This window comes from Rutilus rutilus, assembly GCF_951802725.1.
Source record: "Rutilus rutilus genome assembly, chromosome: 24".
NCBI classification, from domain to species: domain Eukaryota; kingdom Metazoa; phylum Chordata; class Actinopteri; order Cypriniformes; family Leuciscidae; genus Rutilus; species Rutilus rutilus.
This window is the reverse complement of record NC_140228.1, coordinates 4,956,409-4,969,194: the sequence shown is the minus strand read 5'-3', so window position 1 is coordinate 4,969,194 and position 12,786 is coordinate 4,956,409. Positions and strand designations below refer to the sequence as shown.

The 12,786-nt window shown below is 38.6% G+C and overlaps 1 protein-coding gene and 1 gene segment (V, D, J or C); one reads left to right on the top strand and one right to left on the bottom strand.

Moving 5' to 3' along the window:
* The window catches only part of LOC311284461 (Ig kappa chain V-III region MOPC 63-like), a 945,935-nt gene that overhangs the window by 150,136 nt on the left and 783,013 nt on the right, over positions 1–12,786 (top strand).
* Positions 1–12,786, bottom strand: part of LOC311283851 (SH3 and multiple ankyrin repeat domains protein 1) — a 55,013-nt gene that overhangs the window by 36,009 nt on the left and 6,218 nt on the right. For both annotated transcript variants that reach the window (XM_084398591.1, XM_084398592.1), the window contains exons 3-8: positions 9,312–9,827; positions 7,459–7,662; positions 6,328–6,399; positions 6,077–6,185; positions 4,939–5,090; positions 1,459–1,626 (exon numbers count right to left, since the gene is read on the bottom strand). In XM_084398591.1, coding sequence (XP_084254717.1) covers positions 1,459–1,626; positions 4,939–5,090; positions 6,077–6,185; positions 6,328–6,399; positions 7,459–7,662; positions 9,312–9,740 — 1,134 coding nt within the window. In that variant the 5' untranslated portion in view covers positions 9,741–9,827. The remainder of the gene's footprint in view (positions 1–1,458; positions 1,627–4,938; positions 5,091–6,076; positions 6,186–6,327; positions 6,400–7,458; positions 7,663–9,311; positions 9,828–12,786) is intronic.

The window sequence follows — 12,786 nt, the reverse complement described above, 5'->3', positions numbered from 1 at the left end:
TCTGACAGTTGATTCAAAAGCACCTGGACTAGGCTTTTATATGCTCAGCTGTGATTGGGTGGAAGGGATTCGTGTAGTTTCAGGTGCACATTGCACAGAAACGTCTGTGAGTCTCATGACATTGGTGGTGTAGCGGTTACATCTCAGGGTTGATAAACGGGATCGTTTCTAGCAATGAACTTTCACTGTTGTGCCTTGAAGCAAAGCACTTAACTCCAGGTTGCTCCAGGGGGACATGAACTGAACTAAGTACTGGAAGATGTTTCGGATAAAAACATCTGCTAAACCAGAAGTTCTCACAGGAATTTACATTAGACAACATGTACAGCCCTGATACAACAATGTTGAATTTTGATAGTTTAACGCTGCATTCAGCAGCAGTGTTGTTTTAGTATTATTTATAAATTCTAATAAAGATGTTTTTAATGTTTTAATTTTAGTTTGCTTTAGTAATTTTGTTCTGTGCTTTTGTCTTTTTCTCTTTTTTTAAAGGGGTCATGACATGGTTATTTAAAATTATTTTAATATGTTCCTTAAGGTTAAAATGGTTTTTAAGGTTTAAATGAAATAGTGTTAGTAAAGTTTTTTATTTTTGTGCAAATATATATGGGGAAAAATGATTCTTTTCCACCTTTATTTTGACCCTCTGTTTGAAATGATCTGTTTTTAAGGTGCGGCTCCTTTAAGGCTTGTCATTAAACAGTCACTGTTATGATTGGCTAAGGTCACTGCATTGGAAACAGTATCAACGGCCACTCGCTATTCTCCTATATTTTAAAAACTAACAACCCTAATTAATTTCATACGTTTAGTTGCATTTTACTCTATCCTCATTTTTAGTTTACAACCCATTAAAGTTTTTCATTTTGACATTTTGGTGTGTAATAAGGTTATAAAGATAAAGGTTGAGGAATCCCATCCTTTGACACCTGATGATTGTGGAAAAACATCTTCAACAGAGGATACACAGAGTCTAGTTGCTTACGAATACAGACACTCAGTGATGACCAGGATGAGACACTCAAGCATGTGCAGGTGTTTAGAATCACAAAAGCAACGAGCAAGAGAGACTGACAAGAAAGAGTTCAAATGTTGTTATTTAAGCACTATTTGCACTAAAAAATTCAAACATGTAAAAATTCCATATTTTTCCATATGCTTAAGGCTATTTCTAGTCATTTTTCTATTATAATTTAATGTGGGCCATCAAAGATGTGCAACAGGACCACAGTCTGGCCTTGGAATGAGAAATGTAGGGATGCTGATTGGTTTAAAGAGAAAAATTTAGCAGCCATATAGAGAAATGAAAAGAGAACCAAAAAAAGAGAGAATGATTTGTGATTATAAACAAAAACCCACCAAAATGGACACATGCATGCACACATACAAACAAAGAGTCCATAATCTCAGATATGCATTATTCCCTTGTGTTTAAGACTGTAAACTAGAGACACAAACCTGGTGTGACTCGTCCCAGCCGTTCTCATCTCTGACTCCCAGTTGTGCTCTATAGTACAGCAGAGTTTCACAACAGGACGTGTCGCCCCCTGTCAGCACTGAGTGGTACAGCGCCGTCAGGCCACAGCGGTCTCGATAATCCGGAGAAGCACCCAAAGACAGCAAAGCCTGAAACATGGGATAGACATGAAGAGTTATGCACATTAAGATTTACAAACAAACCCCATTAAAGATTCACAAATCAATATTTTGTATTTGTCACCATAAATTTCCTCTGCAAATCATGATCACGATCTCAAGACAAAGGAACCTTTTCAAATGACAATTTTTTCATTTTCATGACTAGCCTTTTAGGTGTACAACTTATTTTAAAGTGCCCCTAATATGCTTTTTCAGATGTTACATTTGATGTAGTGTGTAATATAGCTGTTTCTGAATGTAAAAGGTCTGCAAAGTTTCAAAGATAAATGGAGTTCTTGTCTCCCCCGAAAGAAAGAACTGATTCTGAATCTGAACCGCCTGAAACGAGTCGTCAGTAATTCCAGTCTCACTTCCTGCTCGAATATATGAAGGGTTGTAACACATTTGCATAATGCCAGCCTGTGGTCTTTATTAACTGCCCGCGAACAACATCTACTTTGCCCCTCAAACACTGCAGTTGTGGCTGAGACTGGAAGAGTTTGGTTGGTTCGAGAAGATGCTGTTTTGCGCTATGAAAGCAAATCAACTTTGATGCACTTCCAAAAGATGTGAAAAACCGACGCCATCGTTACTGTTCATATCGCTGTGTATCAAGTGCTGAGGAAGCTGAAATTCAGATATGAAAATGGGTGTTAGGTTTCCGACACAGGCTGTAAAAGATTGACCAATCACAATAGACTGAGCCATCTGACCACTCAGAGCAGAATAGACCAATCACAACAGACTGGGCCATCTGACCAATCAGTGCTGAGTTGACCAATCACAACAGCCTGAGCCATCTGACCAATTCATTCGGTTCACGTGACGTCACTGTAGCTTTGCGCCGCCATCTTTGCGACCGATCTCAGTAATGCCTGCAATATGTTGTGCAGTTGGCTGCAACAACAGCCGAAAGAGGAATCCTGAACTGGTATTTTATTCTATGCCAAAATAAGAGAGAAGAGAGAATAATTTATTTAAAAGACTTGAAGTCTCATGTTGTATATAATTATATTTCCATTATACTCTCAGTGGCCAACATTATACAGACAGATATCGACAGATAATGTTTTGTCTTCATTTTATTGTTGGATCTGTTTAAATGCATTTTATCATGGTAAGTTAGTAAGATTTGGGGTTGTTTTGAATATAACTGTCTGTCTGTCTGTCTGTCTGTCTGTCTGTCTGTTCGTTAATACCTACCTAAATCTAATAAATATTTTTTGAAGTTCATACAGATATTGTCTTCGTCACATGCGCTTTAGATGTTATTTTGTGTAAGTAACGTTAACGTTAGCTCTGCAGACGATGCATAATCTCAGCCTTGAAATGCATATTAAAGGACTAGTTCTTCCAAAAATGATAATTCTGCCGTCATTTACTCACCTTCATGTGCAAATCCTGAAGTTTACTTTCCGTGGAAGACAAAGGGACATTTTTGAATATGTAGCCTAATGGAGACTCTTCTTGTCGATTTAATGAAAGTGAATGAGTAACGTTAGCCTACTGGGGGCTGTCACGCAAAAAATAATAATAATAAAAGACAAAAAAAAAAACATGACTAAAGTATCATAAAAGTGATCTAATACGACTCGTCCGTTATATTAATAGCGTTATTTATTCATATGATAGCTTTATGTGACGAACAAACTGCAATTTAAGTCGTTATATTATAATCACTGAGCTTACCTCTTGATAGCTTTTAATCGCAGCCGAATCATTCAAAAAGATTCGACTCGAAAGATTCTTTTGATATTTGTGTGTATTGTGTATGAACCTTCTCTCTGTAATTGAACATCTGTTCTTTCGGACAAATATGGCAGTCTTTTATGATATTCGGCTGATGTCTCTGGCTGTGCTGATGGACGGATTAGATAGATTCATTCATGCCGAACAGCTGCAGATTCATAGATTCATTCATGACATTGCCTCGACTCTCATGAACGCGCGCCATGAAGCTCTATGACTTTAAGTATTTCTACATCATGAAAGGCCAATTGGGGCATGCCTGGGGGAGATAATAGTGGACTAAAGAAAACTGGCGGTAACAAATAAGGATCGGAGGAGCCTAAATAGACATTTTCTCCAGGTATCTCTGTCTCTCTCTCTCATTCAAATGGGCAGTTTGGGCGGCCATACCGGGCGAGTCGGTCGCAAATATGGCGGCGTTCTATTTGTAGTGACGTAGGTGGCATCTATGAATAAGAGCAGAGTAGACCAATTAAAACAGACTGGGCCATCTGACCAATCAGAGCAGAGTAGACCAATCACAACAGACTGGGCCATCTGACCAATCAGAGCAGAATAGACCAATCACAACAGACTGGGCCATCTGACCAATCAGAGCAGAGTAGACCAATTACAACAGACTGGGCTATCTGACCAATCAGAGCAGAGTAGACCAATCACAACAGACTGAGCCATCTGACCAATCAGAGCAGAATAGACCAATCACAACAGACTGGGCCATCTGACCAATCAGTGCAGAGTTGACCAATCACAACAGACTGAGCCATCTGACCAATAAGAGCAGAGTTGACCAATCACAACAGACTGGGCCATCTAACCAATCAGAGCAGAGTAGACCAATCACAACAGACTGAGCCGTCTGACCAATCAGAGCAGAGTAGACCAATCACAACAGACTGAGCCGTCTGACCAATCAGAGCAGAGTAGACCAATCACAACAGACTGAGCCATCTGACCAATCAGAGCAGAGCAGACCAATTACAACAGACTGTCCCATCTGACCAATCAGAGCAGAGTTGACTAATCACAACAGACTGGCCCATCTGACCAATCAGAGCAGAGTTGACCAATCACAACAGACTGGGCCATCTGACCAATCAGAGCAGAGTTGACCAATCACAACAGACTGAGCTATCTGACCAATCAGAACAGAGTAGACCAATTAGAACAGACTGGGCCATCTGACCAATCACAACAGACTGGGCCATCTGACCAATAAGAGCAGAGTTGACCAATCATAACCGACTGGGCCATCTGACCAATCAGAGCAGAGCAGGCTCTCAGAAAGGAGGGGTTTAGAGAGACCGAAACCTTTATCGAACTGATTCAGACACTGGGAAAACAGGTGATGCTGCAATATATATTATGAGAAAAGTGTTTTTTGACCTTGGTTGCATGTAAACCTGTTGTTGGAGACTCCAAAAACTAAATTAGGACCCTTTAAAATAGCATAATAGGGACACTATAAGAGAGAAAAAACTACTTTGCACCTCAAAATATTTAAAAACATTTTGTTCAGTGGTGCTGTGAGTGAACTGCATGTGTTTGTACCATCAGTGTGGATTGGTTGTGTGCTCTGACTGCTTTGTGGAGGGGTGTGAGTCCGTCTCTGGATCTGAAATCCACATGAGCTCCGTTCAGCACCAGAACACGAATCCCCTCCGCGCTCAGACACCCCTGAACCGCCAGAGTCAGAGGCGTCTCTGAGAGACAGATGGAAACAGACACGGACATTACAGCTACAGAAGAACAGCTTTATTTAAGAATAACAGGCAACATACTAAATGCTAAAATGGCAAACATGAAAGGATTGTCTCGGTTAGAAGTGACCAATGAGCTGCAGGATTACAGTGACATCATCCTGCCTGTGAGCGACATACTCAACTCTTGCTTATTCTTAGCATCAGTGCAATTAGTGCGCTGAACGTCACATCAAATAAAAAGCATCCTCTCAATGAAAAAAACACAACAGATGATGAGAATAGACTCATAAGAACATAATGAGCTTTGAGTCTAAGGTTAATGAAATGAGACGATTCTGACAGGGCAATGTTGGCAACACAATGACGCTCATCAGAGCTGAAAATGTCAAAGGTTTAAACATATTCTCCATGCAATATACATCTACTACATTCAGTGGTTCTCAATTCCGTTCCTCGTACCCTCCCGCTCTGCACATTTTGCATGCATCTCTTATCAGTTCAGAGATTTGCTCAATTCGACTTCACAAGGGTATTCTGCCATCATAAGTGAGATTTCAATCTGAAAGGAGCGTACATGTTCAGTTCAAAGGGCTCTGCTAACGGCATAGGGAACAAGGGAACATCGATACGCCAGGACCGGGACTGAGAACCACTGTACTACATAATATATGCAATCTAGGCCAAAAGAACAAAACAAATTTAACTTCCAGGATTGCCCAAATAATATGAAATTTCATACTCATGAGTTTATATAATCAAAGCACTTCAAAATGGGTTTTCAAAAATCACTTTTCTGCATTTCAAGGGATAGTTCACCAAAAAATGAAAATTCTGTCATCATTTAGTCTGGAACAAGTAATGCCAAAATTTTCATTTTTGGGTGAACTATCCCTTTAAGGGATTGTCTTGGCATATTATCAAAAGTACTATTTGGACACTCTCAAGACCCTTCACATACAGTAGTTTAAGTTTTGTGTGTGTCTCACCTCCGCTTTCAGTGTCATGGTAGTTCGGATCCAGTCCTTTCTCCAGAGCTTTACTCAATTTCTCCACAGCTCCACCGTGAACATAATCCAGGAACTTCTTTAGATTGGCCTGTAGAGGGAGACACACACAGTCAGACGCTTCACTTCCGTACTTTAGTCTGTCAACACATCCATCTCTACTGGATATTTCATTTTTGCTGTTATACACGATCTGTTTTTGGTGGATATTAATATTTTTGTCCTGTATTCACCTTGGTGTGCAGCTTCGCTAGTTGTTTCTCATCCAGGTTCGTCTGTTTGTAGACTCGTGTCTTGTATCTGAACTGTGAGTTTAAGACACCAGGAAGAGAGGTGGGGGGGGGGGGGGGGGGGGGGGGGGGGGGATAGAGAGAAACTGGTTAAAGCTTGTTCAGTTTACATGTTCTGAGAAACAAGAACTGAATGAGTCATTAACAACTAAATGAGTCATTAATGTAGATGGTCGGTCCAAACTGTGCACATCAAAGAAATGCTCCACTTTTGGAGACTTGAAAAATAAAATAAAATAAAACATTAAAAAATAAAATGTAAAATAAAATAATTTAATTAATTAATGAAATAAAAAATAACATAACATAAAATAAAAATATCTATAAAATATAAAAATTAAATAAAACAGCAAAAATTAAATACAAATAAAAACAGATAAACTTTTGACTAAATTCAAATATTAAACTATACAATGAATGTAACAATGGTTTGATAGTTTAGTCCATTTTTGCTGTTTCATGAATTTTATTTTATACTGTAACTGTTTAAATGTCTAAAATGTCCTAAAATGCCACTAAAAAGAACATGTAATGCATTTTAAATACAAATAAGTATCTTTTTTAACAATTCATATTTTTTTAAAAAGGTATTCGGAAACACTTTACAATAAGGTCCCATTAGTTGATATTAGTTCATGCATTAAATGAGCAATACAGTAACAGTATTAATCTTTCTTAATATTAATTAAAACGCATTACTCATCGTTAGTTTGTGTTAGCTCAAGTCCGTGAAATAATATTAACATGTACAACTTTTGAAATGTTTAAACATTTATTAGTAAATGTTTAAATGAACCTGCTTTTGTTTAAGTACTGTTAGTTAATGTTAACAAATGGAACCTTATTGTAAAGTGTTACCAGGTATTTTTCTCAGTTGCCAATAAAACAGCAGGTTCCTATTGTGACAGCTTGCTCCTGTAAGCTCGGCATGAGCCAAAACCGATTGAAATGTTCAAGCTTTTTTGTAGCCAAGACTTTAAGGTATGTCTGTACAGAAGGTTATGAGGTTCCGGAGCATTCTGGGTGATGTTGTCTAGTGTTTGTGAGCCTGTGATCTATTATTCGCTACAGCACCTCCAGGTAGGGCACTCCCTTCTCCAGGGACTGGGAAAACTCTCGAAGCAAGCGCTCCTCCTCCAGGAACTTGGCATCTCGTCCGTCTCCAGCTGGCTGGAAGAGGCCGTAATTGTAAGCGTCCCACAACGACTCGCTGAGAGAACAAATAATCTGCTGCTTCGCACTCCAAACGCTCGTGTCGGGATCAAACCGCAAACACTTCTACAGACGGCGAAAGAGAAAACAGGTTTGAGAGAGAGAGTAAGAACAACAGATTGAACTGGATTTAAGGTTCGAAACGACTTCAGATTTATCGACGGCATCTGTGACGTGCTGTCGTTCAACACAGACCTTCATTTTGACTCGCACCTCATACAGAAGTCGTGTTTACAGTAGTGCACTTACAATGGATGTCTAAGGGTGTACAGGCAGAGTGTGCAACCTGTATATTTGAAGACTTTTATTTACATTTACATGTATGCAACAATGTGTGTGCAAAGTTTCAAGAGTTTTTGAGCATGTTAAGGGCCACTGAAAAAAGTCCCTGAAAATATGAATAATTAAAAGAAAAATCCTTAATGGAACAAAAGGAACTTTCAGTGTTTTGGTCTTGATAAAAAAAAAAAATTACTAAAACTAAAACAGAAAATATAAAAATAAAATCGAATTCAAAAACTATGATAGTATATCAATAATAATAAAAATAACACCTCCATTACTGTATGATGAATATAATAATGAAATGCATTACTGTAAACACGATTTTTGTTTGTTTTTACAAAGCTGCAATAATTGTAACATTGTAAGGTTAAACATTTCGTATGCTTAAAATACTGACACCTGTTGAATATGAATTTGAAGCGGCACAGAAGAGCCTCTGTGTTGTTTGCATTCCAACAATCACTTTTACAAGCCATTTCAAAAGCTTTAAAACTGACATACTGCAAACAATAAACCAGCCTGCTTATTAAAATCCAACAGCAAAACTTCAGCACGATGAAGAGTGTGTGAGCATGCTGCTTTATCTGGGGATTGTTAATGTGCCGCGATTGAGCATGTTAAAGTGAGCTGCTAATTGAGTCAGGAGTTTAGATGAGTTTAGATGAGAGCGATTTTGACATTAAATCAGGTCAGAGCTCCCACACAAATCATGAGGAAACTCGAGCTCAGTGTGTGTGTGTTTATTTAAAATGTCCCAGAATAGCTTCACACACACACATTAATATACAACACACTAAATATTCTTTCATTAAGGATTCCCATGTTCCCCCTTTTATCCCCCTGAATTAAATTATTTTTTTAATTTTCTCTTAATGTCTCGATCCCTCCCACGATAACCTTGGGAGACACAATAGATCCAGAGTATATTAAAGTGTGTGTGTGTGTGTGTGTGTGTGTGTGTGTGTGTGTGTGTGTGTGTGTGTTTCTTTGAAGCTTTCAGAAACTTATTAGGAACATGTACTGTTGTACAGTTAGTTTGTTTGTGCGTGCATGTGTGTGTGTGTGTGTTTCTTTGAAGCTTTCAGAAACTGATAACAACAACTGAAAAACCATATAGAACTATAAAAAATAAAATATTATCAATTTATAATGATATGAATTCACTTTATTTGAAAACAATAACTAAAAAACTATATTTCTATTATTATAAATATTTATATTATTAACAACAAAAATAGCCATAACTGAAAAATCATTACACAACTATAAAATCAAATATTAATTATAAATTATTATTATTATCAGTAGGCGTGAATCTCGGTATACAAAATGAAACCAATTAGGAAGAAAAGTAGTCGAGATGATAATCGGCCACTCTCTAGTGCAGTTTGTGAGTACGTCTGAATGTGTGTGAACAGAAACGCACAGACCGTTTGTTTGATATCCGGTATGCCGATGCGGAAAACGATCACAGGGAGGTGCGAGTCTTCTACGGGCGAGACTGTGGTCATGCTCCGCTCCATCATACGCCGCCGGGCCTGCTGATTGGTCAAGACCGGGTGATACAGCGGCTGATTGGTTGTCTGATGGTAAAGCGTCGGCTGACTGGGTAAATGTGGGATTCCTCTTTGGGCCGGATTGCCAGCCCTCGGTTGTCTCTCTCCTCTCTGCCATCCAATCACAACGGCTGCCGGTTTGGATCCGTCCCCCTTTCGTCCGCCCCGGTTCTGATGTTCCTTTTCTCCCATATCGATCATCCCATTTAGTTTTGCTCTCTTCAATCTCTCCTCCTCATCCTCCTCATCCTCACCCTCTTTGTCCTCGGCGCTGCCAAAAAAACGCTTGGTGTTTCCCAGCATCCTTTGCTGCGCCGTGTCAGCAAGCAGTGTTGATGCTATGCTGTTGGGTCATGGTGCTTATCGGCGTCCACCTTAATGTTAGACAGACTGAAGAGGAAAAAAGAAAGAGAGAATAATCCTTAGAGGGGTGATGCATTGATGTTAAAATAAATTCCAGATTGATATATGGAGTCAATATAAAGCCCCACCTAGAAACCAGAGTATCTTTTAAAGGGATGGTTCGGAGTAAAATCAACCTAGGGTCCTTTGCACCATGACCTCGAGCCAAACACCCCCCCCCCCCCCAGAAGCCTTTTTTCCCTTGTTTGAACATTATTAAAGTTAGAGCTTATTTAGAGATATCAGCCAGATGGCTTATTGCAGGCGCTAATGGATCCTATGATGTATCTCGTAAATTACCGCACCAATAATGCCCAGAATGGCACCAAACTTCTACAGTAGTACAGGTTCTGTACTCATAAAACGAGGCGTTGTAAAGTTTGTAAGTAAATAACACTATTTAAATAACACTTTCCTGACGGCTCATGCTACTGCTAACCCGGACGTCGACGTCACTTCCGAGATTTGGGAAAAGCACATAAAAGTCCTGGCAGAAAGCGATGCATAAGGATGTAGTGTAACGATAAATTATAATTTTTTCTGAAGTGTTAACTAATAATTGTTGCAAACTGGTACTACCAACAAAATACTAGTGCATTCCTGGAACTGGGCGTCATTACACTACATCCTTATGCATCGCTTTCTGCCAGGCCTTTTATGTGCTTTTCCCAAATCTCGGAAGTGACGTCGTAGTCCGGGTTATCAGTAGCATGAGCCGTCAGGCAAGTGTTATTTAAATAAACTCCTGATGTACTTACAAACTTTCCAATGCCTCGTTTTATGAGTACAGAACCTATTTGTACTACTGTAGAAGTTTGGTGCCATTCTGGGCATTATTAGTGGGGTAATTTACAAGATACATCATAGGATCCATTAGCGCCTGCACTAAACCATCCGGCTGATTTCTCTAAATACGCTCTAACTTTAATAATGTTCAACCAAGGGGAAAAAAGCTTCTGGAGGGGGTGTTTGGCTCGAGGTCGAAGGACCCTAGGATGATTTTACTCCGAACCATCCCTTTAACTTAGACCAGTAATAAACCACATAGAACTCCTTAGCAATGCACTAACAACCACTCTGAACACCTTAGCAACTCCCTGGAAACAACACCGCTGTAAAGCCTGCAAATAACAGCTTGGTTTAGTAAAAAAAATCTTTAGAAACCTTTTATTTAATAAAGATCTGCAAGATAAGACACTGTGTGGGACTTTTTCCACATTTTACTTCTAAAAATAACAAACTCCAGCTGTCTCTCCAGGGCTAACAAACTGGATTCAATTTGCGGAAGACTGAAAGTTGAATTCGGGCAAAATTACAGTATGATTTAGTTGTTCTCTGTGAATCTATATGTGCTGGTGGCATCCAAGAGGATGTTATTGTTCTTAGCTTGTTACTGTAACTCTTCGCCATCTATTTGTGAGCCTGAAAAGACATAATCAAAATAAAATCAATGCATAGCTCCTTTGCTCTACCGGAATAATTGTGGTTCGCTTTGGAAAGAAGATACATGGGAAAGAAAAATAGTTCGAAACGCATATTTATAATGAAGTGAGTAATGAGCACACTTTAATACTAAATTACTGAATTTATATGGAATAAATGATTTTAGTCATCAGGAATAAACAGCGTTTAAAGAAAAACTTTGAGTGGTATTATAATTATATAAAATAGGTAAATGTAAAAAAAAAATTTTTATTTAACCAGCTTTTATTTTTTGAGTGTTGCAATTGTTTGTAAAAATGTGTAATATGGTCTGTCATGCAGAAACACTTTTTTTTTTAATTTAAATTCAAACACACCATAAAGGAAACAACTGGACATTCAAGAAAAAAACCCTTTATACCACAAAGTTTTTTGACGAAGTTAAACTTGATTTCTTTACTGAGCATGTGCTACATGAGTGAAGACATTTAGCGCTTTGTGAAATGTGCTATACAAATAAACTGATTTGTCTTGCAGATTACATTGGTTGCATTCAGCGTGTGATTCGGGTCACTGTCCTGTAACTGTGAAGCCTCCGCCCGTTGCATTTCTGCTGATTATATTGTTGTTTAATTGCACACAAGAGAGGGTCACTGACTCTGAAGCTTTCAGTCAGCATAATTTGTCTCCGCTTTATTTTACACACTTAAAGAACATAACTCCACAGATGCAAAACATCTCCACCTCTCCCTCAATGCCGGTCATCTGTACAGTAAATACTGTAGATAGAAATGACGTCAGTGACGTCCACATTAAGAAACTGTCCTGTAATCCTCCAGAGATCTCCATCACCTCATTACTGACGGCTCATGGTGACTGATTCACCCGTTCACAGCTTTAGATGGTCATTTACTTTAATGAACCTGTTTGTGGTTCATCAAGAGCACATTCCCCCACTGCAAATACTGCAGAAGCTCTCAGTATTATTGGAATGCTATTTATAAATCAGCCCAGTGTTTTTGACCCCTCTGTTTGCAATGAGGATTTTACCAATGCCTTAATTATTACTGTATTTGGGGGTTTAGACTGTTTAATTAATCTTTAGATAATTTATTGTTTCTGGCTATGCAAATATATCTCTGTAATCAAAGATGATAAACACACCACATGCTTCATCCTTTGAAAAGCCAGAAAATGCATGAATTAGTAAAAGAGATTGCTTTTATGTGTGATTAATCTGAAATAGATCACCACAATAATAGACTGTTGTGAAATGGAACCGTAAATTACGCCTTGGCAGTTTCTGTGAACGGTTAGACAAAAAACACCACAAAATAAGCAATACTCTGAATATCTTTCAAAGATTTGATGCCACTAACCTTGGTAAACTATGGCAAATCCAGTGATAATTCATCCTCAAAAGCATCCATTGAATCAACCCACTACCCAGTGATATAAAAATGTAAAAAATCAGATTGATCAAGAAAGTTTCCCCCCCATCTTTTATATGCAATATACATCAGAC